A 23,229-nucleotide genomic window follows, 5' to 3' on the forward strand; every position below is an offset into this window, starting at 1 on the left:
ACGCAATGTGATTCCAAGGTTTAAAACCCCTTCCTGCTTCTTGGGCTGCCGCCCTTTCGGTCCTCTCCTGCGTGAGAGCAGACTGGGGGGCCCTGAGCTCAGTAATAAAAAGCTTTCCAAATTCCAAACTGGCTGATCTGGTTCCTATTCTGAGTGACCCATAACAATTAAACCTCTTCTCCTTTAAATTCTGGGTGTTGTGCATTATGCCTCAGCAGTGGGAATGCTGACAATACATTGTGTGTAGTTGTCATGCTGTCACTACTCACAAGAGGTACCTCTCTGGCATGATGCTTTAGGATACTGGGACACCTTTTGATAAAGATGTGCATTCTCACCATCTTCTTTTCCTGAAGGTCAAAAGTCCTACAGCCACTAGACAGTCATCAGTCACTCCAGACATTTAGAAATCACCCCTGGTGCCACCCTAGTGTAAACCCAGTGATCCCCTGCCCAGTTCCAGGAAGAGCAGCTTCAACTCAACAAGGTTAGCTCTCAATTTTTAGGAAAATAATTTGTGAAAAGCTACTCCAGTTGGTTATTGAAACTGTCCTACCGATTTGATTTGAAACTGTCTCATTGCTATCTGTTTATCAATAAAATTATGAAAAAAAAGAACCTAAAAAAAAAAAAGCTACTCCAGTAGGTTATGAGTTTCTTGGCCAAAGAAGTAGCATAAAGATAAATGCAATACAATAAAAAAATACATTTTTACATTGGTAAATATAATTTTTAAAAGTAGAGCTCTATAAAAGAGTGAAGGATTATTATTCTATTAAATCACTCTTCCAGAGGAACCCAACTAGCCTGAAAAATTGGTGATAAAGGGTAAATATGAGAAATCATCTGTCTGTTAAGCTCATTTTATGACACTAATAAAAATGTGAGTGCTAATAGAAATCTTGCACTAAATTCATAACTTAAAAATGTATATATTTTAGATACAGCTTACCAAGTGATAGATACTGGACCTTCAGTGACCCCAAAAGGCAAAGATATAAGACATTTAAATTAATAAAACTACTGGGATTCTAGGCCCTGATCATCCCCTCAATGCACAAGACCTAGCAGATGACGACTACCCATAAAATGTTCTGGACAGTTTCTTCTGTTGGATGACACTCTAGGAAAAACTATTTCTATATCGCTGTCTTAGGGTCAGGCTAACTGACAGAAAAAGAAAAGGAACAGGTAAAGTCAAGTCACCAAACTTATTTTGTCCAAACAACTTGAGGACTTGGATCAAGCATGGAAATAAAATTGACTGAACTCAACCATACTGTTATGTCACTGGAAGGGTGCCTAGGGGCCAAGGGGCTGAGGGGCCGAAGGACCTAGGAGTCCCCCCTGGTGTGAGTGCCATTTCTCAGATGCTTGCCCTTTACCCCAGTGAAGAATGGAGAGTTGGGGTCAACTCAAGGCCAAAGATTCCCCAAGTAGGAAAGTCAAGTCGTCCAGACCCACAAGGAGGAACTCAGAAAATGCAAGTAATATGAAGCAGAGGGGGCTGGGGATATAGCACAGGGGCATAAGTGCCTGCCTGGCAAGCGCAAGGTCCTGAGTTCCATCCCTGGTACCAGAAAAAAGGAAAGAAGAAAAGTTAAAATATGAAGCAGAGACTTATTAATAATATGGCAGAAGGCACTGCCAAGGAACCAAACATATGGCAGGGGAAGCTTAGAAGTTGAGCTTCTCTTCCATCTCCTGTGTGCTGTGCTGGGCCATGTCCCCAGGGCACACTGTGCAGGTGACTGAGACTGGGTGTGGTGGCGAGCACCTATAATCCCAGCACTTGGAGGCCGAAAACAGGAGGATCACTATGAGTGCAATCTGTGTAGTGAGACCCTGCAGACTCTGTACTCAATGCATTAAAAAAAACAAAAAAAAAAGTTGAGCTTCTCAGCATGTCTTTACCTTGCCTGTACTTAGGGGGGCTAAGCTGATTTTCTGAAAATAACCATATCACTGATTTGTACAATCAGGGTCCTATCCTTTGTTTCTGGGGTGAGTCAAGGTTCACAGGATCTGTAGGCACATAGAATGGACAATGCCAAGAGCCCCATTGTACACCATGGCCTTCAGTGACATAATGTGGCAGAGTAGATCATTATGTTTCTAAAACTGTACCACTGTGGTGGGTGATCTTTATAACAGGGGCAGGGAGTGTATGAGAAATCTATCTCCCTGCCTCAGAATTTTTCTGTGAATCTAAAACTTTTCTAACAAATAAGTTTTTTAAGTATCTCTCTTATCTTGGCTTGATAAAACCATATTTAGTTCTATGATAGACATCTTGCAACCATTAGATGACCAAAGATGAATAAACAACATTCCAAGGAGAATGACCACAGAGAAAACAAACATGATCATACAAGACACTGTGGAACTGCAACGCCAAGTCTGAAACGACTCAATCCCAGGTTTCTTGCTATGGGAGACAGATGCTTAACTCACTGTTGACCAGTGTTGGGGATTGCATCCGTTTTCTTGGCTTTTTATGCCATGTGGAGAGGCTGTCTTGAGTAACACTCCAAGACAGTATCCCCACTTTTCAACCAGACTCATGACTTACCTAGTAGACTGAGAACCAAAGCCCCTCAAGTTCGGTCTACTTCTTCTGCTGCTTGGGACCATCTTCCACCAGAAATGCACTTCCAGCCCAAGTATAAACTGCGAAATCATTATGGCCCTGACTCAACACAGCTGAATCTCAAAAACAACAGCTTATCTTCCCATTGGCCACTTCCTCTTCTTCTCCCCTCAGCCCTGAATACAACTTCCTCTTCTCCTTCCCGTGGGCACAAGGGAAGCCCCAATCAGCTCCTTACAAGTCACTAAGCCCACCCCTCAAAATCCATACCCAGAAAAACTCTATAGAACCCCAGCTCCCTTTGTCTCACATTAGAGGATCCCTGCCATTTTCCTGTGGTTCTTTCTGTCAGTAAAGGGCTCTCTTTTCTTCTTCTGCCTCTCTACTATGCAAAAAAACCTAACAGCACCAAGGCTAGTAGGGCAGACTGTCCTTACAGAGGAGGTCCATCCTGCCTGTGACCCAGTGGCCCAGAGTGTATGAGGAAAAGAATGTCCAACATGCCCTGCAAGATAAACAATCTCAACCCCTACACCTGGTGACAGGATGAGCTATTCCCATGCTATGTGTGGTGCAGTTGACAGGAACATCGTCCTGTTGTAGCCACCTGAGCTCTTAAAAGCAGAGAGCTTTCTCCAGCTGGGCCAGACAGATGCAAAGCATGAGCAGGAAATAAGGCACGGGTGCCATCTTTGAAGGCCAGGGTGCAAAGGGGGCATTGGCACAGAACATGTGTAAAGCTGAGAAAGCTGCTGCTGCCCGAAAACCAGCGAGGAAACACGAAGCTTATTCCTACAACTGAGGAAAATTTTTTTCCCAAACATGAATGAGTTTAGAAGCTTCATAGGACCAGGAGGTAGTCTGACACAGAGCTTGATTTTGGCCTTGTGATATCCTGAAGTACCCTGTCCCCACACGTCACGCTTCTCACCCAAGAGCTGCAGCATCATAAATGTGCGTTGCTTTAAGTTTCTACAGTTATAGTCATTTGTTGTACAGTATCAGAAAATAAGAAAGGCCTTTGGTAACAGTTCAAGCCACACTCAGTGGTGAACTTATCAATAAAGCCAGTGCTGTGACCCCATCTGACTCTACTAGTTCTCAATTAATTCTGAAATTCAGAGAGGAGTTTTATTTATCCACTCCATTACAATGCAAACAATCAGGCATTCTGAAGTATTACACTATGCCTCAGTGATCTTCCGAAATGGGCTCAGATCTAGGTACCTTTCTAATTTTTCTTCACTATTTTTTATTCTCTTTAAAAAATAAAATAAAACCCAAACCATAGTCACTTCAGAGTACAGGCATCCAAAAGGTTAACTCTGCATTTTCTTCTTATTCTGCATACACACAAAACATTTTCTTCCCAAGAACTAAGAAAATCTAACAATCAACAGAAAGATTTACTTACTTATCATCCAATTTTTTAAAAAAATTATCCTTCCCCATGAGAACTAAAATAAAAAATATGTAACACAAGCTTTGTTGGTTTTAAATTTTACATTTCTCAAATAATCACCTAAAAGTAACTAGTCTTTCAAGTGGAATTTAAGTAAATGACTGAAAACATTGAGATTTTTCTACCAAAACTTTGCACACAGCAAGCAAGAGTTTTGTTTGCTGGATACACTGGTTGCGTATTCAGGAAGAACACTTGTTCCTCAGGATTCCATCAGCCTTCCAAAAGCTCCCCAGCACTGTGTGAATGCCCCATTGTGCTGCCAATACAATAACACACGTCTGTCTCGCCTTCCTGAAAAGCTCTCAGGCTTTGATGGCATTTCAGGGACTAGAGTGGGCCATCAGCATACAAAGGAATGTCACATGCGTAAGCCTCAGCCCCAGATACTATTACATGATCCATTGAAGGGTAGCTCTAAGGAAAAGGTGAGTAGCACGTTCAACTCGCAGTCTGAAATTGATTAGGGGAGACCAATTCCCCCAACTTGGTAGCAGATGCAGTAAAACAATTGCAACCTCTTCCCTCATTTAGAACACAGTAAAAATAATAATAATAATAATAATAATAATAATAATTCTTTTAATAGAAAGAAGTTTGAAAAGCATTTCATCTAATCCTTTCTTCTACAACTAAGGAAACTGATCTAGAGAAGCTAGTTATATAAATATCAAAATGCCGCATCAGTCATCCATTCCTCCCTGCGAATCCTATTCTTCTAAATGTTCAGTCTGCCAGATCTGTTGTTCTCTCAACACGAAGGGCCGTGGAGCAGTGGCTAAAAGATGTGCTGGAGAAGTTCAAGAACAGCCCCTCAGAGACAGGGGTGCGCATCTAGGGTAGGGGAATCCACACATCTGAGAAACCAAGGAGCTGGCCATGGTTTCCATGGTGACCGTGAAGCAGCCCAGGTGTGTGTGTGCTAATGAGGCCAGCTGGCCAGCCAGCCCCAAGGGGCAAAGGTCGTAGGACCTTCCCGAAAGTTCAGGCGCAAGGAGCTACTTAGGGACAGCCTGCAGGGGTGACTGTCCCGCCAACTCGCCAACTCGCTTTTCTCTGAAATGCACACAGCTCTGAGCTCTGTATCTGGCCTTGTGCCAAGCTGTCTCCCACAGATATGTCATTTAATCATCATACAACTTCAGCAAATAGATTCACATTCTATCCCTCTTTGCTAATGAGCAAACAGGCAGGTTACCCAGGACTGCTGAGTTTATAACGACTAGAATCAGCTCTTGTGTTTATTTCAAACAGCCTACTAAAAAAAAAAAAAAAAAAAGAAAAACACAATTTAAAAAGAAAATTCTGAACTTGCCTACCTATGGATGGTTCCCTCACACTCATCTAAAGAAAGATGTCAGCCGGGATTTCAGATTCAGCCTAAAACTCAAAGCTCTGGAGTTCTTCTCTCCGAGGTGTATGGGAGATGGGGAAATTTGAGAGTCTATCACTGATCTGTCTTTGCCCAACATTGCTAGATCCCGAAACAGATCTCAAAATGTCATTTTAAAAAATTAATCATAAGAAATCATTCTCTGATAAACAAAGTTGGGAAAGGCATAAGAATGAAATTCATACTTGGTAAAAGACCCGAAATAGAATTGCACCTAAGCTAAACAAGACTTCTATAGAATCGTACGAGTGGATGTCAGTTAGAGCGCATTAGGAACCTCAAGCCAGCCATATCTATGCATCCCACACAACTATCGCTGATGCTGGGCTTAGTAGCTTGAGTAAATAAATTTTTTGAGTTGAGATTTTGTCCCTTGTTTAAAGGTAACTATTTCCAAGAGGAAAAACCTAAGGCAGCAACACTCATCAAGACTTAGTGGGAAGCCATGCACCAGTGAGCTTCCGAAGGAGCACTCAGCAGTATGGGGCCTCAAGGAGATGGGTTCAAATCACAGATCTCAGCTGGGAGAAAGCAGTGGCTGGGAGAAGCCAGGATCCTCCAGGAGACACCATGCATGGAAATACAATGGAGCCAATGAGTATCATTAATGGAAGGGTTTCTATTTCTCTACTTCCATTTCAACACAAAGACACTAAGGAAGCCATCTTCCACCTTTAGGAAGAAACTGAGTGCTGTGGTTTGAATGTGTCCCCTCCAAAATCAATGTGCCAAAACTTGATGGCCAGCGTGATAGTATTAAAAGATGGGGGGTTTTAGAGGTGATTAGATTATGAGCGGTCCTCTCACATGGGTGGGATTAAGGCCCCTATAAAAGAAGTTTCATGCAGTGGTGAGCCCTTTTTCTTTTCCAACCCTTCTTCCACATAAACACTGGGCAGTCCTTCCCTCCACAAGACACAGGAACAAGGTACCATCTTAGCAGAAGTCAGGGCCCTCTTCTGAAAGCTGAACAACTGCACCTACCAGCACCTTGACCTTGAGCTCCCAGCCTCCAAATGGTGAGAAGCAAGTTTCTGCTCCTTATGAACTACCTTGCCTCCTGTGTTTTGTTGTAGCACCACAAACAGACCAAGACATTGAGTCCACCTTACTTCATCCAGAAACTTGGCTTGGAAAATTCATACTTAACCCTCTTCTGTCATGATTCCAGAAGTACTGCTCTAAAGTAGGAGCTACTCAAGCAAAGGACATGTAGGTACTGCACCCAAATGAGCCTAAATATAGCAAACATAATCACACAATCAAAACATTAACTGTTTCACTAAAAGCAAATGACACTCCTGATAATACCTTCGGGCTTCTGTTAGGCAAAAGCCAACTGGATTGCAGGAGTTAGGTTTAAGTATGCAGTACTCACTCGAAAGACTTTCTCCACTCTCGCGATGCTTTTTCCAAAGATGGTTCCAAGTTGGTCTCCAATGCCAGCCAATAAGAAACCAAAGAGTGGAATCCCAAAGATGGCATACAAAATACAAAAGATTTTGCCTCCTTCGGTGCTTGGTGCAATATTGCCATACCCTAGTGAGAAACAGCAGAAAGACAGGAAAAGTGGTGAGGTAGAAGAGAAAGCAGGATGCTGACCAAAGAATCTACAGACTTTTAACAAGATTCATACATTTCTCCCACCTCCTGAGTCAGAGGGAGTGAAATTTCACTTTAAAGGCAACTCAAAATTGTTGAGTATTGTTCCATCATTTCTCCTGATTCCCTTCTTGTAAGTAATTTTAAGGTTTAATATATTTTGAGAAATGCATGGTCGTCTAGAATTGCATTTCTAGTAGAAAATGACTCTATCTTCGGAAACACCAGAGATCACACACAAGATTATCTTAAGTAACCTGAATATGTGGAAAGGTTTTACCATTGCCCTTTTAGATTAAACAAGAGGTGCTTCTCCATGACAGTCCTAGTGTGGGGTGCCCTCTTTACTTGGACAGATGGTGGCTGTCTTCAGCATTTGTTTTCATAGAGTGATGAGTCTTGAACATTAAACGGGAAATGTGGTCTGCTACAAGCCCAGAGAGGGCCTAGCACTTGTGCAGCCCTGCCCTAGGAACAATAAAGAATGAAAGGGCCGTGTGTGTAGATGCCCTCCTGTAATCCTAGCTACTTAGAAGGCTGAGGCAGGAGTACTGCAGGTCCATACCCCACCTGGGCAACTCAGCAAGATTCTGTCTCAAAATTAAAAAAAAAAAAAAAAAAAAAAAAAAAAAAAAAAAAAAAAAAAAAACGAAAAGGGCTAGGAGTATATCTCAATGGAAGACCCTGGGTTCTGTCCTCTGTATCACACACAAAAAAAGAAGAGGAATAGAAAAAAAAAATGAGGAAGAAGAAGAGGAGGAAGAAGAGAAGGAGGTGCAGTACGAGGAGATTCTGTACCTCTTCTGCCCACTGGCAGCCTAGCTGGGCCTGGCTCTTTCTCACTGGATCCCTGAGTCCTGCTCCTCCACCCATCACCTCATGAGCCAATGGCAGAGTCCTAAATAAAAGCTTTTGGTAGAAAAGATGTTTGAATACAAGAGAATCCTTGCATAAGAGATTTTCAATTATATGCCTATTCCCAGTGAATATTGGGTCACTCTGTAGGGATGGAACTAAACAAAGTATTCCTCGCAGAAAAGCCTTATCAGTTTAGCACAATTTGCATAGGATGAAATCCTCACATAATTGATATTCGCTTTCAGGCCAATTAACATGACAGTGCTATGCTAAGCAGGTCCTAGAGAGTCACCTAGCCATTCCCCCATCGGAGCTGTTCTGAATCGTTGCAGTGAGTGGGTTACTGGGAGCACTGTATGGGCAAACTGGGAATACAGCACAGAAAAGAACGCCACTCGTGGCTGGCCCATCACAAGTCCTCCTGCAGGCCTGGAGAGCTTGCTGTTGATTTCTGCCTTGGGGATGAGTCACTTGGCTATTTTCCTTCTCAATTTTCATTCAGACCATTCAAACCTCTTATCACAAATTATTTAAATTATAGTTTCCATTTCCTAAATGAGTATTCAGGCAAGGCTTCCTAATCTTGTATTTCCCCCACTCACCATCATTTTGATTTAAATGTGCAGAAAAAGCTCTCAGGACTTTTCTCAAGTGTTTTCAAGAACTTGGAAAAAAATCATTTTACTAGGCGATCCCCCCTAGAATAATCCGATTTGTAAGTACACTAGCCTAGCTCTATTGGAAAGGAAACAAATGTGTCTCCATAGCTTCACTTTACATGGGCTCATGGAAACACTCTAGACACCTGTACAGACACTGAAGACTGGCTTGGCCAACTCACCCCTGCCTATTATCAGGGGCTGAAGGCTTTCTCTCAGTCAGAGGGTGCTATGAAGAAGCATATTGCAGGCACAGGCAAACAGAAGCTGAAAACCCATTAGTCATGCATCCTTGTAATCCTGCCAAGTGTGGCACACTTCTTCCCAAGTGGAGCCACTGCCCTCTGCCTCCTGAGCAAGACCCATGCTCACAGGGCTGCCCCATATCACCCAAGGAGAAAAGTGAGAAGGAGGAGGCTCAAGGTCTAATTCCACCTCATACAACCTAGCCTTATACCCACCTCCCTCTCTGAAGCCTATTGTTGGAAGACACTGTTACTATCATCATCATCATCATCATCATCATCATCATCATCATCATCATCATCATCACCACCACCACTTTGTTATTACTACAACTGATTAATATTTTGCAGACAAGAACACTATAATAAAATTAAACCAAAGTTCTCAAATAAAAGCGCTAATAATACTCAAAGTCTTGAAATATTTTGAAGTTATCTTTCTTTAACAACTCACTTCATCCAAGAACATAAGTGCCTGGGGATATAGCTCAGCAGTGTGGCACCTGTCTAGCATGAGTGAGGTCTTGAGTTCAATTCCCAGTAACCCCCTACTTCCCCACAAAATAAAGCACATAAAGTGATCAGCATTCTAGAGCAGTACTGCACCTTGCACATGCACCTGGGTCTATCTGTGTTCCTCCACCCTGGTAAACTATTTGGAGAAGCTATCTGACTCCCTCCCCAGTGCTGTCACATGGAAAGATTCTAGAATTTACATGTAGACTAAGGCAATGAAAAGGCCACCTTCCTGGAGTGTTGCTTGTCATTGTACCAGACACCACAGGCTGTCCTGCCCACCCTTGCAGGATGCTTGTGGGACTCTGGAGCAAGCAGTGACGGTTGGAGGTAGGCTTTCGATCTAACACTACACGGCTCCCGTGTGGAGTCTCCTACACACTGACTGTCAGACTTCAGGCAAGTTACTCAGCCTCTTGTCTCCGTTTCTCCATCTGGAAGGTAGGACAGTTAAAGTACCTCTCATCGCTGTGAAGCGTTCCAGGAGTTGCATGTGAAGCATGAGTCACATATGAAGACTAAAGACCTGTGATGCATGGTCCCACATAAGCACCCAGTGTCAACAGTTATCCCCTTGCCCTGTGATATAATGAGGGAAGAGGTCCCTGCGAACATGTCCCCAGGACAACTAAGCCCTAGGAAGAAAGAGGTGGCTGGTTCTTATTTTCCTTCCAGAAACTCTTCTTCTCTCTCAGAACTAGGACAAGGAACAAAACATTTATGCCTTGGGCAGGGTTGGCTCAATGACTTCAGCAGGCTAATGGCTGGATTTGAGGTAAGAGTACTTCTTGGGCAGCTAAAGCCAGCTGAGGCTGAGAAATAAAGAGGGTGTGATGCGGCTGATGGGGGAGAGTCTCAGAGAAACCACCCCAGAACTTTAGAACTGGATTTAAAAAAAAAATAGAAGTATATTCATTAGGTTCCTCCACCAACAGGCTTCTAGGGGTTTTAGCAGAAGATAATCAGCCCAGGTGTTGGGGAGATAGCTCAGTGGGCCTGAGTTCAATCCCTGGTTCCACAATAAATAAATAAATAAATAATAATCAGCCCAGCCAAGATATACCCAGAAACAAATATGGGTTAACAAGGACAAGCCTCCACTCTGCTCAGCCATAGTTAAAAAAAAAAAAAAGGAAGAAAGGAAAAAGAAAAAAACAGTTCCATGTCTTTTGGGAAGAAAAACTTGGCACTTAAAGAGAATTTATGCCTGAAACACACACACAGACGTTCCCACCGTCTATTTAGGTGCCAGAGGCAGTCTCTGCCAACAGGTACTGCTCAGCCTTGTCCACAGAAGCTTGTGCACTTAGGAGTCAGCCTGTCTACGCCTACACAGCTCTTTCCTGCTAGGCTGAGACCTGGAGGGAAGGCTTGAAGCTCCAACTCCTTCCACTGTATTTTTCCACAAAATTCAAGTACCACATGACCTTTCATCCTAAATCGTCCACTATTTCTTTTCCATTGAGGTATGGAGCAGCATTCTGGGATTCCTAATGTTCTGTATCTTACGAGAGTTTCCACAAGCCCACACTTCTCCAAAGCCGAGAGCAACTGCTTCCTGCTCATGCCATTGCCCAAACCACCATGGGCGACAACCAGGCACTAAGTGCCATAGAATACTGCCTCAGTACCTTCATGTCTCAGCAAAGTATGCCTGGCCTTACTTTGTTTCCTAAGGCCTTCTCAGATTTCTTTTCTTTTTTTTTTTTCTTTTCTTTTTCTTTTTTTTTTTTTTGCGGAACTGGGGATTGAACTCAGGCCCTTGTGCTTGCCAAGGAAGCGCTTATTCCACTGAGCCATCTCCCCGGGTCCCCTCAGATTTCTTGAGTTGGACATGACTTTGATAGCTGATCTCCATAGCAATACTGGGCTCAACCACAGCTCCTTTGTAGATACGTAGGGCCTCACACTAAGAGGGGTTGCATGCTTAGTCACTGCTCTGATAGGGCCATTTTAGTCTTCCTCATCTTTTTTTTTTAAACAAAGCTCCACGTTTTAACTTGCACTCAGCCCTGCAAATTATGTAGCTGTCCTGGTAAAGGACACTAAGGTCTGCTCTTACCAACTCTGGCATAATGGGCAAGTTATTTAACTTCTCTGGCCCTCAGTCTTACCAAAGTATAATAAGGTTACTAACAATACCTCCTCATGTGATTATTGCAGGCTTAAATGAGACCATGCATGCAAAGCACAGCGTCTGGTACCCAGTAAATGGTAGGCACGAAATCAGATAATCAAAAGTCAAATTACTCCAAACAAACAAAAAATAATAACTGCTATTGGTACCCACAGATGAGAAAAACCAACCCAAGTGCTGCATAAATACAAACAAGCAGCTGCTTCCTTCCTTGGCAGGTACAGCTCTTGATGGAGGCTGCCAGGCAAGTGACACACTCACCAGCTAACACCTGGCACCCGACCAGGTGCTCCCTCTGATGTAGGCACAGCCACAGTGACAATGGCTCAAAGTCGAGCTACTCACTGCATTCATAGCTGCTAGAACATGCCCACGGGCTGCCCTCTGCACACACAGTGCTGCCTGTGTGAAAGCACCTGCACGTGACAGTGAGCACCCCTGCTCCAGCTTAGAAGAGCTGGGTGCAGGGATCCACTAGCAGAGTTAATAATCAAAAGAAGCAAGGGGGACTTAATCAGAATTAGGCATGGGGAAAACAGGGAAGGCACAGGATGCACGCAGTGAAGACTGAGCAGGGTCAGGTGTGCTTTCTTGTGTTGCTACTAGTTGCAGGGAGTGCCTGAATTTCTCCCTCTGTGACATAGTCACCCTTTTGCATCCACAGGGGTACATCCTGAGAACCCCCTGCAAAGAGCTCACTCCTCAGAGGCTCAACTCCCTTATATAAAACAGCTTAGGGTTTGCATACAAACTGTACACAGACCTCCCTGTATTTTAAATCACCTTTAAATTACTTGCAATATTCAGTACAATGTAAATGCTGTATAAACTCAGTAGTTATGTTTTACTGTTTCCAGAACAGTGACAAGAAAAAGAGATGAAATACCAATTCATTAATTTTTCCTTTGATTATTTTTCAATCCACTATATACTGAATACATTGATATGGAAGAGCAACTGTACAAATCATTCTGTAAAATCTTAGCCTGAGAAATGTTTTTTCAAAAGAAGTGCTTTGCTATTGTCAGATAAATGGGACCTCTGATATTGAGTAGTAGTCACCCCTTGGCATCCACAGGGGAACATCCTGAGGCTGCTTCTCAGAAAGACTGTGTTATTCTTAACTCTTCACACTCTAAATAATAAATATTTTTTTCATTTTGTTTGTGAGTCTTTTTCAAAAGCAATTTGGAAATCCCTGAAAAGATTCATAACCTTTGATAGGTTCCCTTGGAATCTTTCCAAGGAAACATCCAGAGATGAGAACCTCACCTCTTGGATACGGATTTTTTCTTTGTGGTATTCACACTATTACAAAGGCAGAAACTGGCTCAGAGTCCCCACAGCATGTGAAGAGAGCGGAGCCAGAGAAATCAGCCAGGACGAGCCTTTCATAGAGCTCTAAAGTCTACGAGTACTAATAGCATGGAGAAGTATGGGCGAGATCACATTGCAAACTGTATGAACTCATGTACGCAGACTGATGTTTGTCATTTCACAGTTAATGAGAATTCAGCTCCCGGCTCTAGCTGCTTCCCTTTCCTGACTCCTAACCAGTAAAAATTTCTCAGAAAGACCTGGAAGAATTACTTGGCTGTGCATTTCCTTCTAAATCCTGCCTGTATAGGCAATGAATAAATTTACCTCTAAGTAATTAAAAAAGACAATTATTTCCATAACTATTTATTTATTTATTTATTTATTTATTTATTTATTTGGTGCAGGGTCTCACTACACAGCTCTGACTCATCCTCCTGTCTCAGCCTCCCTAGCACTGGGATTACAGGTATGTGCCACCACGCCTGGTTTCAGTGGCCAGCATAATGCACTTGGGGTTCTGGGGCCAGCACAGCATGTGGTACCAGGGATTGAATCCAGGTCCTTGCACTTGCCAGGCAGGCGCTTAGACCACTGAGCTATCTCCCCAGCCACCATAACTTACTATTCTTACATCATACTATGAGATTTTTTTCTAGAATTCTCCAACTATATGACTTTATATGGAGCCTCCACTCTGGAATTAAATTTTAGCCAGGTCAGTGATGTTCGACTCGCAGCACTTTGTTTTTAAGTTAAGGGAAATATAGATAATGTTTTTCTAGGACCCAACCTTAAATGCTAACTGTCCCTTGACACTAAAGTGGATATTGGGCATTGGGTTTCATTTTTGTGGTTGTTGTTGGCATATTTGCTTTATAGTAGTTTCCTGTTCACATCCAGTGTCCTTTGACTTGAGGAAAGGTCCTCTTCGTAGGCATGATTGTGTGACTGAGTATTCCGCCTCTGACCAGGTTCAGGGTGTGGGTACAGGACTGTCTAACAGGATCTTCCCTCAAGAGCATGTGATCCAAACATGGCAGGAGATAGCAGCTGGAGTAATCAGTGGGGCAGGCACTTGCCATGGAGTCAGAGGGCACCTAATGTCTCTCTGTAAGTTGTGTACTGTGAGTGTGTATTATCTAGCATTTTTTTTCTGTTGTAGGTAATAAAAAAAATCCAATGCACATTGGCTTTAGTACTGGAGGAGGGGGTACATGCACTGACCTCACTCTATCTATTTCTTCCTTATCTTCTTCTGTTTCTTTAATGTTAACTAAATTGTTGTAGGCAGAGAAACCGAACAAGGGAAGAAAGTTACCAACAAGGCTTTGGGTCTTATCTTGTTCCAGATTTACCTCCAGTAAGAAAGATAGGAAGTCATGCCCTCCCACACTAAAAGGCATAGGAGGTCGTCATTGGCCTAATCCACATCATATATCTGCCCTTGAACCCGTGACTGTGGTCAAATACTGGATGTTTTATCTTGACAAGGTAATCCTTCTCCTGAAACTCAGGCCCACAAGCAAAGAAGGGCCACCTGGGAGGCAGTACCTGGGACAAAGGTGAACGAGGGAATGGATTCTGCCAGTGCAAATCAGGCTAAAAGATTCCTATGTAAACACACAAAAAAGAGGGGCAAGAGAGATAGCTCAGTAGAATAAATGCCTGCCTGGAAAGCACAGGGTCCTGAGGTCAACCTCTGGTACCATCAAAAAAAAAAAAAAAAAAAAAAAAAAAAAAATACCAAAAAAAAAAAAAAATGCTACAAGATGTGGTCAGTGGTCATCATTCCTCAGTCATATAATGTCACACAGGTCAATGAACAGTTTCTCCACAAATCAAGTCTTGGGCTTTCTAACAAATAAGCAGAATAAACACCACTAATACACAGTCCAGTGCAGCTATATAGTTTTCATAATGCATCAGACAGAAACTACTTTAGTCATTATACAAAAAAATCTCATTTTCTTTCTCCATCATCTTTAATGTACACTAACATGGCATATATCCAATCCTGGAAGACGAAGAGCCAGAACTTACTTCTAGAAATGGCCCAAATTTCTTAGTTTTAATTATTTTCCAATAATTCCTCTCATAATGCGTGACATATTTCCCCATCTGTTTTGCTTTATGTCTGCATATCCCCCTCAAAGCCTCTTGTACTCAGAAATGGGCTTGCGGAAGATGGCTGGACTATGGGGCACACCACTGGCTTGGTCGGGGGAGCAGAGATTCCCTCTCGGCCATCCCTCTCGCTCTCTGCTTCCTGGCTCCGATGAGGTGAGCAGCTTTCCTCTGCCCCCCTCTCTTCTACCAGTATTGGGAACTCGGAAGCTGGAAATTGACCCTCTCTGGAAGGGCAGGACGAGGCCTCATTGCCTAAAGCAGTCAGCTGCCTCAGGCTTGAGAAAAACACCCTGCCTGGACAGTGTGGGCTATCAGTCGCTAGGTAACTTTACGAAAACATAAATAAACCTCTGTTGCTTTGGGATCTTTTTTCCAATAAGGCAAGCAGACCTGACCCAGCTTTTGTCTTCTTGTTTATCTGTTCCTCATTCCTGCTGCTGTTTCTCCTGGGTACCAAGAGACCACCAGATCCCTACCCACCAGGCTGCTTTGGCCTGGAGCCCACTGACCATGCAAAAACTGCAACTGAGGAAATGTGAACCAAAACTAACCTCTTGTCCCTTAAATTGTGGGTGTCAGTGCTTGCATCTCAGTGGTGAGGAAGGCAACTGAGACACCATCCAAACAATCCAATGTCACACACAACTTAACATGATGCTGCTCTTTCCTGATTTATGCAGCAATGCTCTCAGATGTGGCTGGGGTTTATAGCACTTTGTGCCCTTGCACCGGATGTAGTCAAGCCATGCAGTTTCTTTGTTGGCTGCAGTGAGTCTGTGGACTAATCTCACTAATCTGATCTAGGGTACCAACTAAACCTTCTAGGCCTCAGACTCATGATTATAATGGACACCTGAAATACTCGTAGTAGCTGATGTTAATGTTTGCAGATTTGTAAATGCAAAAGCAAGGAGTCAATTCATTTAAAAAGCATGATGGTTAACTTTTTTATGTATTTTGGTATAGGGTCTCACTACACAGTTCAGACTCATAGTGATGTTCCTGTTTTCAGCCTTCCCAGTGCTGGGATTACAGGTGTATGCCACCACACCCAGACTTGGTCGCCGGCTCAGCACACCCCAGCAGTGGGGCTGGCATGGCATGCAGTACCAGGGATCAAAACCTGGTCCCGCTACTTGCCTAAGCAGGCACTTAATCTGCTAAGCTATCTCACCAGTCCAGTGATCGTTAACTTTAGATGTCTGCTTCATTGTCAGGGCATTATTAATGGATGTGTCCTTCAGGGTTTCCAAAAGGTCTAGCAGGCGAGTTAGGGGTCTAAGTGGGAAAGATCTATCCTCAATGTGGACAGATACTGTCTAGTTGAATGGAGACTTAAATACAACAAAAAAGCAGAGGTAGAAGAAACACCTCCCTACCTTCTAAATCTGGAATGTACCAAAACAGTATTTAAAATACTGTTTGTACCTTCAATTGCCAGAACTCCAGGCTCCTTATTTAGACACCAGTACTTACACCAGCAGCCTTTCAGGCTCTCCTGGTGTCCCTGGTGCAAAAGCCTTTGGACATGGAGTGAACCACACTACTGACATCCCTGGGTCTGTAGTTTGCCTGTCAAAGGGCTTCTTAACTCTCATGATTGTATGAGTCGATTCTCCTTTAAAATCCTCTCTCCTATATCTATGTATGTATACCACTGGTTCTGTCTCTCTGACAAACTGGCTGATACAAAGGACTGCCAAGAAAAAAGGGCAAAGTTTTCACCCCAAAATGTTCATGTCATATATAACTTCCTTGATTTCATTAATATAGAGGCCATACAGGTCCTGAGAGTAGATTCAAAGGCAAAAACAAAAACATGTTCCTCTAATACAACCCTTGGCCTCTCAAACAATAAGCTGATAAGAAGCTGACTACCAAAGCTGTGCAAAAAAGAATTTCCTGGAAGTTGGACCCCAGAGAGAAATAGAGAAGAGAATTCCTTCCAGAAAGCATAAACAGATTTTAATGAAGGAGTCAAACCACTATGGGAGGGAGGAGCCTGTGGGTGCCTGCCCACCATTGCTGCAGGTCAATGACAGCTGTATCACTCATGCTTCTGCATGAGAATTTTTAGCACAATATTATTGTGTGGGAACAGAAACTCCTCAAATGTATTTCAGCAGAATTAAAAGAAGGAAATGATTAAATGATTGATAGATAGATAATCAAAAGCAGCTGAGAATGGGCAGAATAATATGGGGAAAGAAGAGAGGAAGTAAAGAGAATAATGGAAAAACCCATCATAGAAGAATTTTAGCAAGTGCAAATACGCTAATATGAAGGTGAGGGCCTCAACTGAGCCTTCAAAGAGATCTGTCCTTGTTTACAGCAAATGTGAAATTTAGGATGAAGCAGAATAGCAGAAGTGACCCTAAAGTTGATGTCATTCAGAAAACAGAAAGAGACAAAATTCTGCAAAGAATAAAGCAGATGGGCCATACTTGCATGAAGCGCTCTGTGCAGGTTAAGTTTTACTGTCAACTTCATTGACTTGGGAGGCGCCTAGGGAATCTGTAAAGTACACTTCTGAGGGTGTCTGGGTGGTTCACTTAGGCATGGCCTTGGATATATATCTGGGCTCTGGGCCCTGCCTCGCAGGCACTGCTCATCTGCTAAGCTTGGCTTTGTCACAGCCTTCTATCATGATGTCCCTGCCTTGGAGCCACCTAACCATGGACTGAATCTTCAGAAGCTATGAGCCAAATAAACTGTTTCTTCTGTAAGTTTCATGTGTCAGGCATTTCACCCCAGCAATGAAAACCTGATTAATACACACTCTAGCTCAGAAACATGCAACAGACATGAAGAAAGGCTTGGGAGGTACCAGCTGGGAATTACCCTTCCTCATTGTTTCTTCCCAGCCCCACAATTACACATGACAAGTAGCTGCTCCGGGAATATCCAGCTGTCTTGCACTGTATGAAGCAGCTGAGAGCCAAGAGTCATCATTAAAAGCTGGCAAGTCGTGTAAGTAAAATATAATAATATTTAAGCATTTAAAAGATGGGACAACCAAAACTGTGTGATTGAGGAGATTGGGAAGAGATGTTATCTCCCATAATAGGGATCCAAGACATGCTGGTCAATGAATAGAAAACCAAGGTTATTGTGTACTATGATAATAATAAAATTAGCTTCTAACACAAAAATGGAAAACTCCCCCCAAGAATCAGCATATGCTTGCTCCACATTCACAAATAAAATAAGACTGAAATTGGGGCAGGAAAGAAGTAGGCATAGCTTACTGTATGACCTGTCACAGAGAGCAGTTGTGCAATTGTCCACCTAGGAAATGCTCAGGTTTTAGGAAACTGTATTGGGAGTTTATGAAACTGTATTGGGAGGACAGGAAGTCAGGAAGTGGCGCCTCCCGAAGAAAGAGAGCTCACTCCCCTTCTGTCCCAACAGGAAGTTAAGAAATAATTCCCAAAACCAAAAGTGCCAGATATGGCAACACAAGCATGGTATTTGAAGACAGAGAGGAATGCTAACAAAGTAAGTGAAATAACCAAACAAGAAAAAAAAAAAAAATGCACGCATCTCTGAGGAGTGAAAAAAGGAGGGGAAGGCAGAATGCTGTTTTCCATCACGAGCTTGGAAGCGCATTTTTGTTCTATCATACATTACTTTTAATGAGAAATGCAATCTTTTTTGAGAAATACAATCATTAAAAGGAATTGGATCTCAACAGAAAAATCTGAGTTCAACTGGCCCATTCATATTTTCCACTCTTGCCTTTTCACTATGTTCTTTCTAATGAAATGTTCCCTGGCCTTTGATTCTGAAAAGAAATTCTCTGTTTCTTTGCCTTTGACTGCAAGCCCCACAACAACAGCAGTGTTTCATAAGCCTCCTTTCACCCTCCAACTTCCATGCTCACTGTGAGGACACTGCCGGGCTGACCATTACTCAGAGTGGCCTGCAGAGGAAGAGATATTAACAAGCGACCAGATACCTATGGTGGTGATGACTGTCCCGGCGAAGAAAAAGGCACTTCCAAGGTCCCAATGACTGCTGCTGTTGGAAGAGTTTCCTACTGGACTGACTCCTGCATTGTCAGCATCAAGGGCATGCTGCAAAGAAAGGCAAAAGCACAAGACTCAGTTTAAACGTCTTTTTGGAAAAGCTTCCAATAAATTACTGCCCTTTGCAAGGACCTGCAATGATCTAAAGACGACTGGGTAGGTGGATGCAGGCACTGTCATAAAGTGAGATACCATGCACTTGTTTATGGGCAAGGGCAGGGAGCTAGGGTATAGCGTGTGGTGCCATTTATACAAAACATGCAGGTAAGAGATGACCTGCCTGGGTGACACCAAATGCACAGTAATACTGCTGTGCATGCACACAGAAGGTAGCCCAATGTGGTCATTTCTGGAAGGCAGGGCTGCAGCTCCTGATCCACTTTCTTTTTTTTTGGTCTAAATGTTTTATTTTGACTTAGGAGCTCAGAAAGTAAGTACTTGGGCTCCCAGGTCAGGACATCTCAGTTCCTTCCATTGCTAACTCCACAACCCTGAGCAAGCAATGTTAACCTAGCTAGGCCTAGTTGTTTACTCCTCTGCAAAGCAAGGTCAAATTCTTCCCCCCACAGAGCTAAGGGAATCCACATAGATGGTCCAGATAATAGCCTCAGCCAAGGTCTACTGGCTCCATGGGTTGTCTTTTTTTTTTTTTTTTTTTCAGAGCTGGGGATTGAACTCAGGCCCTTGCGCTTGCCAGGCATGCGCTTATTCAAATGAGCTATCTCCCCAGCCCCCTCCATGAGTTGTCTTACATATTTTTCTTTGCTATCATTTAAGAAAGCAGTCATGTGCTGTTTAACAACAGGCATAGCTGTGAGAAACACTTTGTTGGGTGATTCTGTCATTGTGTGAACACCGCAAAGTGTACTTTCACAAATTAAAATGGCTATGATGTCACTCAGAGTTATTATCTAATGGGATCACAGTGATATGTGTGAACCTTTATTGCCAAAAACATACACAGTGGTTACTGCAGTAAAAACATTCATGACTGTCATTTCACAGACCCCCAGCACATGCATATATACATTACTCTTTTTTTTTCTTTTTGAGACTGGTCTCACTATGCAGTTCAGGTTGGCCACAAGCTCATTTTGTAGTCCTGACTGGTGGCAAACTTGCAACGATTCTCCTGTCTCAGCCACCCAAGTGCTGGGATTACAAGCACGCACCACCACCCCCAGCTACACTGCTCTTTTTAAAATAAACAAACTACAGTGACTCCCTGCTTACCACTGGATTTGTATTCATATGCCTTTAAAATCCCACTAAACTGGCCACATTAATGGCCCACTCTCATGTTACCTACTGTAGATCTCCACCCCAGGAGATGTTCCCCCATTCCCATGTACCTTGTTTGTCCCTTCCTGCAAACTACGCTGATTTTTCAGGGTTCATCTCAGAACTCACCTCTGGGAGACAGGTCTATACATTGCAACTCCACAACTGCCCCTTGCCCTGGATTACACTTTTGCACCAAATACAAATACATATGCATTTTTCCCTAGCTTCCTCATGAGCAAAATAAAATAAAATACTGTTATCAGCCTTTCCTCAGCTGGCCCTGCAATCCTTTCTCAGGCCAGTGGAGAAGGCAGGAAGGGCCGTCATTGCAGCAGAAGGGCATGTGTTCACATAGGTGAGCTGGGGTGAGAAGTGACAGGTGGAGGCTTCAGCGAGGAGGTGACAGACATACGTGCTCCTTCTAAAACAACAAATAGAGACTGTTTCCTGGGCAAACTGGAAAAACCTTATGTAAAGAGGGCAAGACAAATATTGAAATGTGATTATATTTATCTTCAGCAATGCCCATTAGGCTTTGTTTAAATAGGCACATTACGGTTGTCACAAATCAGATTGCAACTGAAAAAGTCCATCATCATTATGTTCTCCCTTCAATAAGAATATTTAATGTGATAATTCACACTCTTTAGACCTGAGATAAGCAACCTTTTCTATTAAAAGGTAGAGAGTAAATATTTTAGCCTTGGCCGGCCACATACAGTCTCTGTTGCATATTTTCATTTTTTAAGTAACACCTCGAATATACAAAACTCACTTATATCTCAGATGTGGCACAAAAACAAACTACAGGCTACATCAGGCAGATAAACAATTGATGGGATGATAGAGGGACAATCTCTTCTGTTTAAGTTTTAGACTCTTCTTTCTTGCCACTAAAAACATGAAATATTGTGAAGGTTGTAGTCAGTTGCTAACTCTAATTTAATCCCCGGCAGCCAGAATTTTAAATTAGGCTGCATGAGATGTGTGCAGGATATCGCTGTCATTGGTTTAAATCGGCCTAACTGGCAAGAATAGCTTACTCCCTTATTCAAGGGCTATATTCTGTTCTGCTTCTGAAGGAAGACAGATGGTGAGTCCTTTCCTCTGGTAAAATACCCATTTTCACCATGCTGCGTGAATGTCACCCAACCAAACCACAAAGCCTCAGCCTGTTTTTTATATCCTCTTTATCTATCCAGCCCTGATGGTCCCACTTGGAGCTAATACTCGGGGACAGTTCAGTCATTTAAGTCACCTCCAGTCACACCAGCAGCGCCTTATATTTATCTTCTATTAAGCTGCAGAACCAGCGTAGGTTCAGTCAAGTCTCACAGGGCTCAGAATTGTTTGCAAATGTCAGTGTTGCATGTAAAAAATACAGATAGGAACAAAAAGACAAATGGGGATGATTATTTATTTCATCAAAAGATCCAAAAGCTGGTGTCTTTTGAAGTTTCATTTCTCTTGAATTATGCAATTTATTAATATTTCAACTTTATGTATGTAACCCACAAAGAGTATTTATCAGATGAAAGAAATAAAAGGAAACTAGCATTTGGTAAGTGTCTGCAATTACCAGGTACACCAAAAGTGTTATTCCATTTTATTTTTTCCACAACTTGCAAGAAAGTGCTACAGTTCATACTTTAGAGATAGAAAACCGACACAGAGAAGTGAAGTAACTCCCTCTAGGTCACAGAGCGAGTGGAAACCCTGCCTAGTCCAAAAGCACATGACAGTGACTTTTCCTCTGCATACAGTGACCAGGACACACTCCACCTCACCCACTTCCCCCTCACCTCCAGAGCTAGAAGGAGGCGAATGACCCTTGTCCAAAACTTGAGGCCAATGTGGCCTTACAAGGGGTCATCTCCAATTATGCTACCTCCTTGGACATGCAAGAGAGGAATGTAAATTTCATTTGACTGCCAGAGCTGGTGGAGCTTACTTGCTTCACATTAAAAATAAAGTTTAAAAAATACATTAAAATGGGAAATGGTTACTTTTGTACCCTGAGAGGAAAGGAGGAGAGAAAAGAGGGACAAGAACCTGAAAACAGAGAAAACAAAAAAGAGGTGTCAGTTGACAAGTGAGGGGTTCAATGCAAGAAATTTAAAAGCAGCTCCATCTAGTAATCTATTTGAGCTTGCTTTATGATGCATATCTCTCTCTTTTCCCCAAATCTTCAGTAAATTGGACCACACATCCAAAAATCTCAGGAAAGCAGTTCTGCGGAAATTATATACATGTTATTATGGTGAGACCACTGATGATCTGAACTAATTTGCTGAAAGGAAGACTCAGAACTAGAAGAAAGAAGGAGAAAAATAAGCTCACCAGCAAGTCCCCAAATTCTTGGTAAGGCTTCGGATAAACTCCAGTCCCAGGGGGTTTAGTCCATAGTACATCAAAAGGGATCAGCAAACCTTGCTACACCTGACTAGCATCATTTGAATTAGGAGGCTTTTAAAAAAAATTTTAACTTATATATGAAAATTGATCTGCTTCAAGGTTGTATATGGTGAGATTTTTGGACTTACGTGCAAACATGAGAAGTATATAATTCTTTATCCTATTTTTAAAATATAATCTAATTTTTAAATGTTTTTTATCATATTATGCAGGGACTTAAAGTTCAACATATCAATACTTGATGAAAAATACCTGCTCCTTATTATGCCTAAGATGTTTGAAATGCAGTGAGATAGTGAGGTTAAGCTTAATAGCCTAAATCGTTTGATAATAACAATAAGCTTGTCTTCTGGATGGTTAACCTAAGTTTGCAGACCAAAATTAGAGAAAAAGGAGGGCTACAAGGTAAGCCAACATTTTGGCCCTAACCTTCTAAGGTCAATTAAGACTCAGGACATATGAGAACTTGTACTGTAACATCATGTACCTCAGTAGTGTCCCAAATTTTCTGATCAAGAAGATTATGGGGCCAAAGAGGAAAGTGATCGATGACTGTAGAGTGTGCCTAAGGAGAGTCACATGGGGAGAAAACA

The 23,229-nt window shown here is 42.5% G+C and overlaps 1 protein-coding gene across 2 annotated transcripts in view; it reads right to left on the reverse strand.

Annotated features, from left to right (window-relative positions):
- Positions 1-23,229, reverse strand: part of Kcnk10 (potassium two pore domain channel subfamily K member 10) — a 126,865-nt gene that overhangs the window by 25,174 nt on the left and 78,462 nt on the right. For both annotated transcript variants that reach the window (XM_004635111.1, XM_004635112.1), the window contains exons 3-4: positions 18,868-18,985; positions 6,824-6,984 (exon numbers count right to left, since the gene is read on the reverse strand). In XM_004635111.1, coding sequence (XP_004635168.1) covers positions 6,824-6,984; positions 18,868-18,985 — 279 coding nt within the window. The remainder of the gene's footprint in view (positions 1-6,823; positions 6,985-18,867; positions 18,986-23,229) is intronic.

Source organism: Octodon degus, unplaced genomic scaffold, assembly GCF_000260255.1.
Source record: "Octodon degus isolate 3935 unplaced genomic scaffold, OctDeg1.0 scaffold00070, whole genome shotgun sequence".
Lineage (NCBI taxonomy): Eukaryota > Metazoa > Chordata > Mammalia > Rodentia > Octodontidae > Octodon > Octodon degus.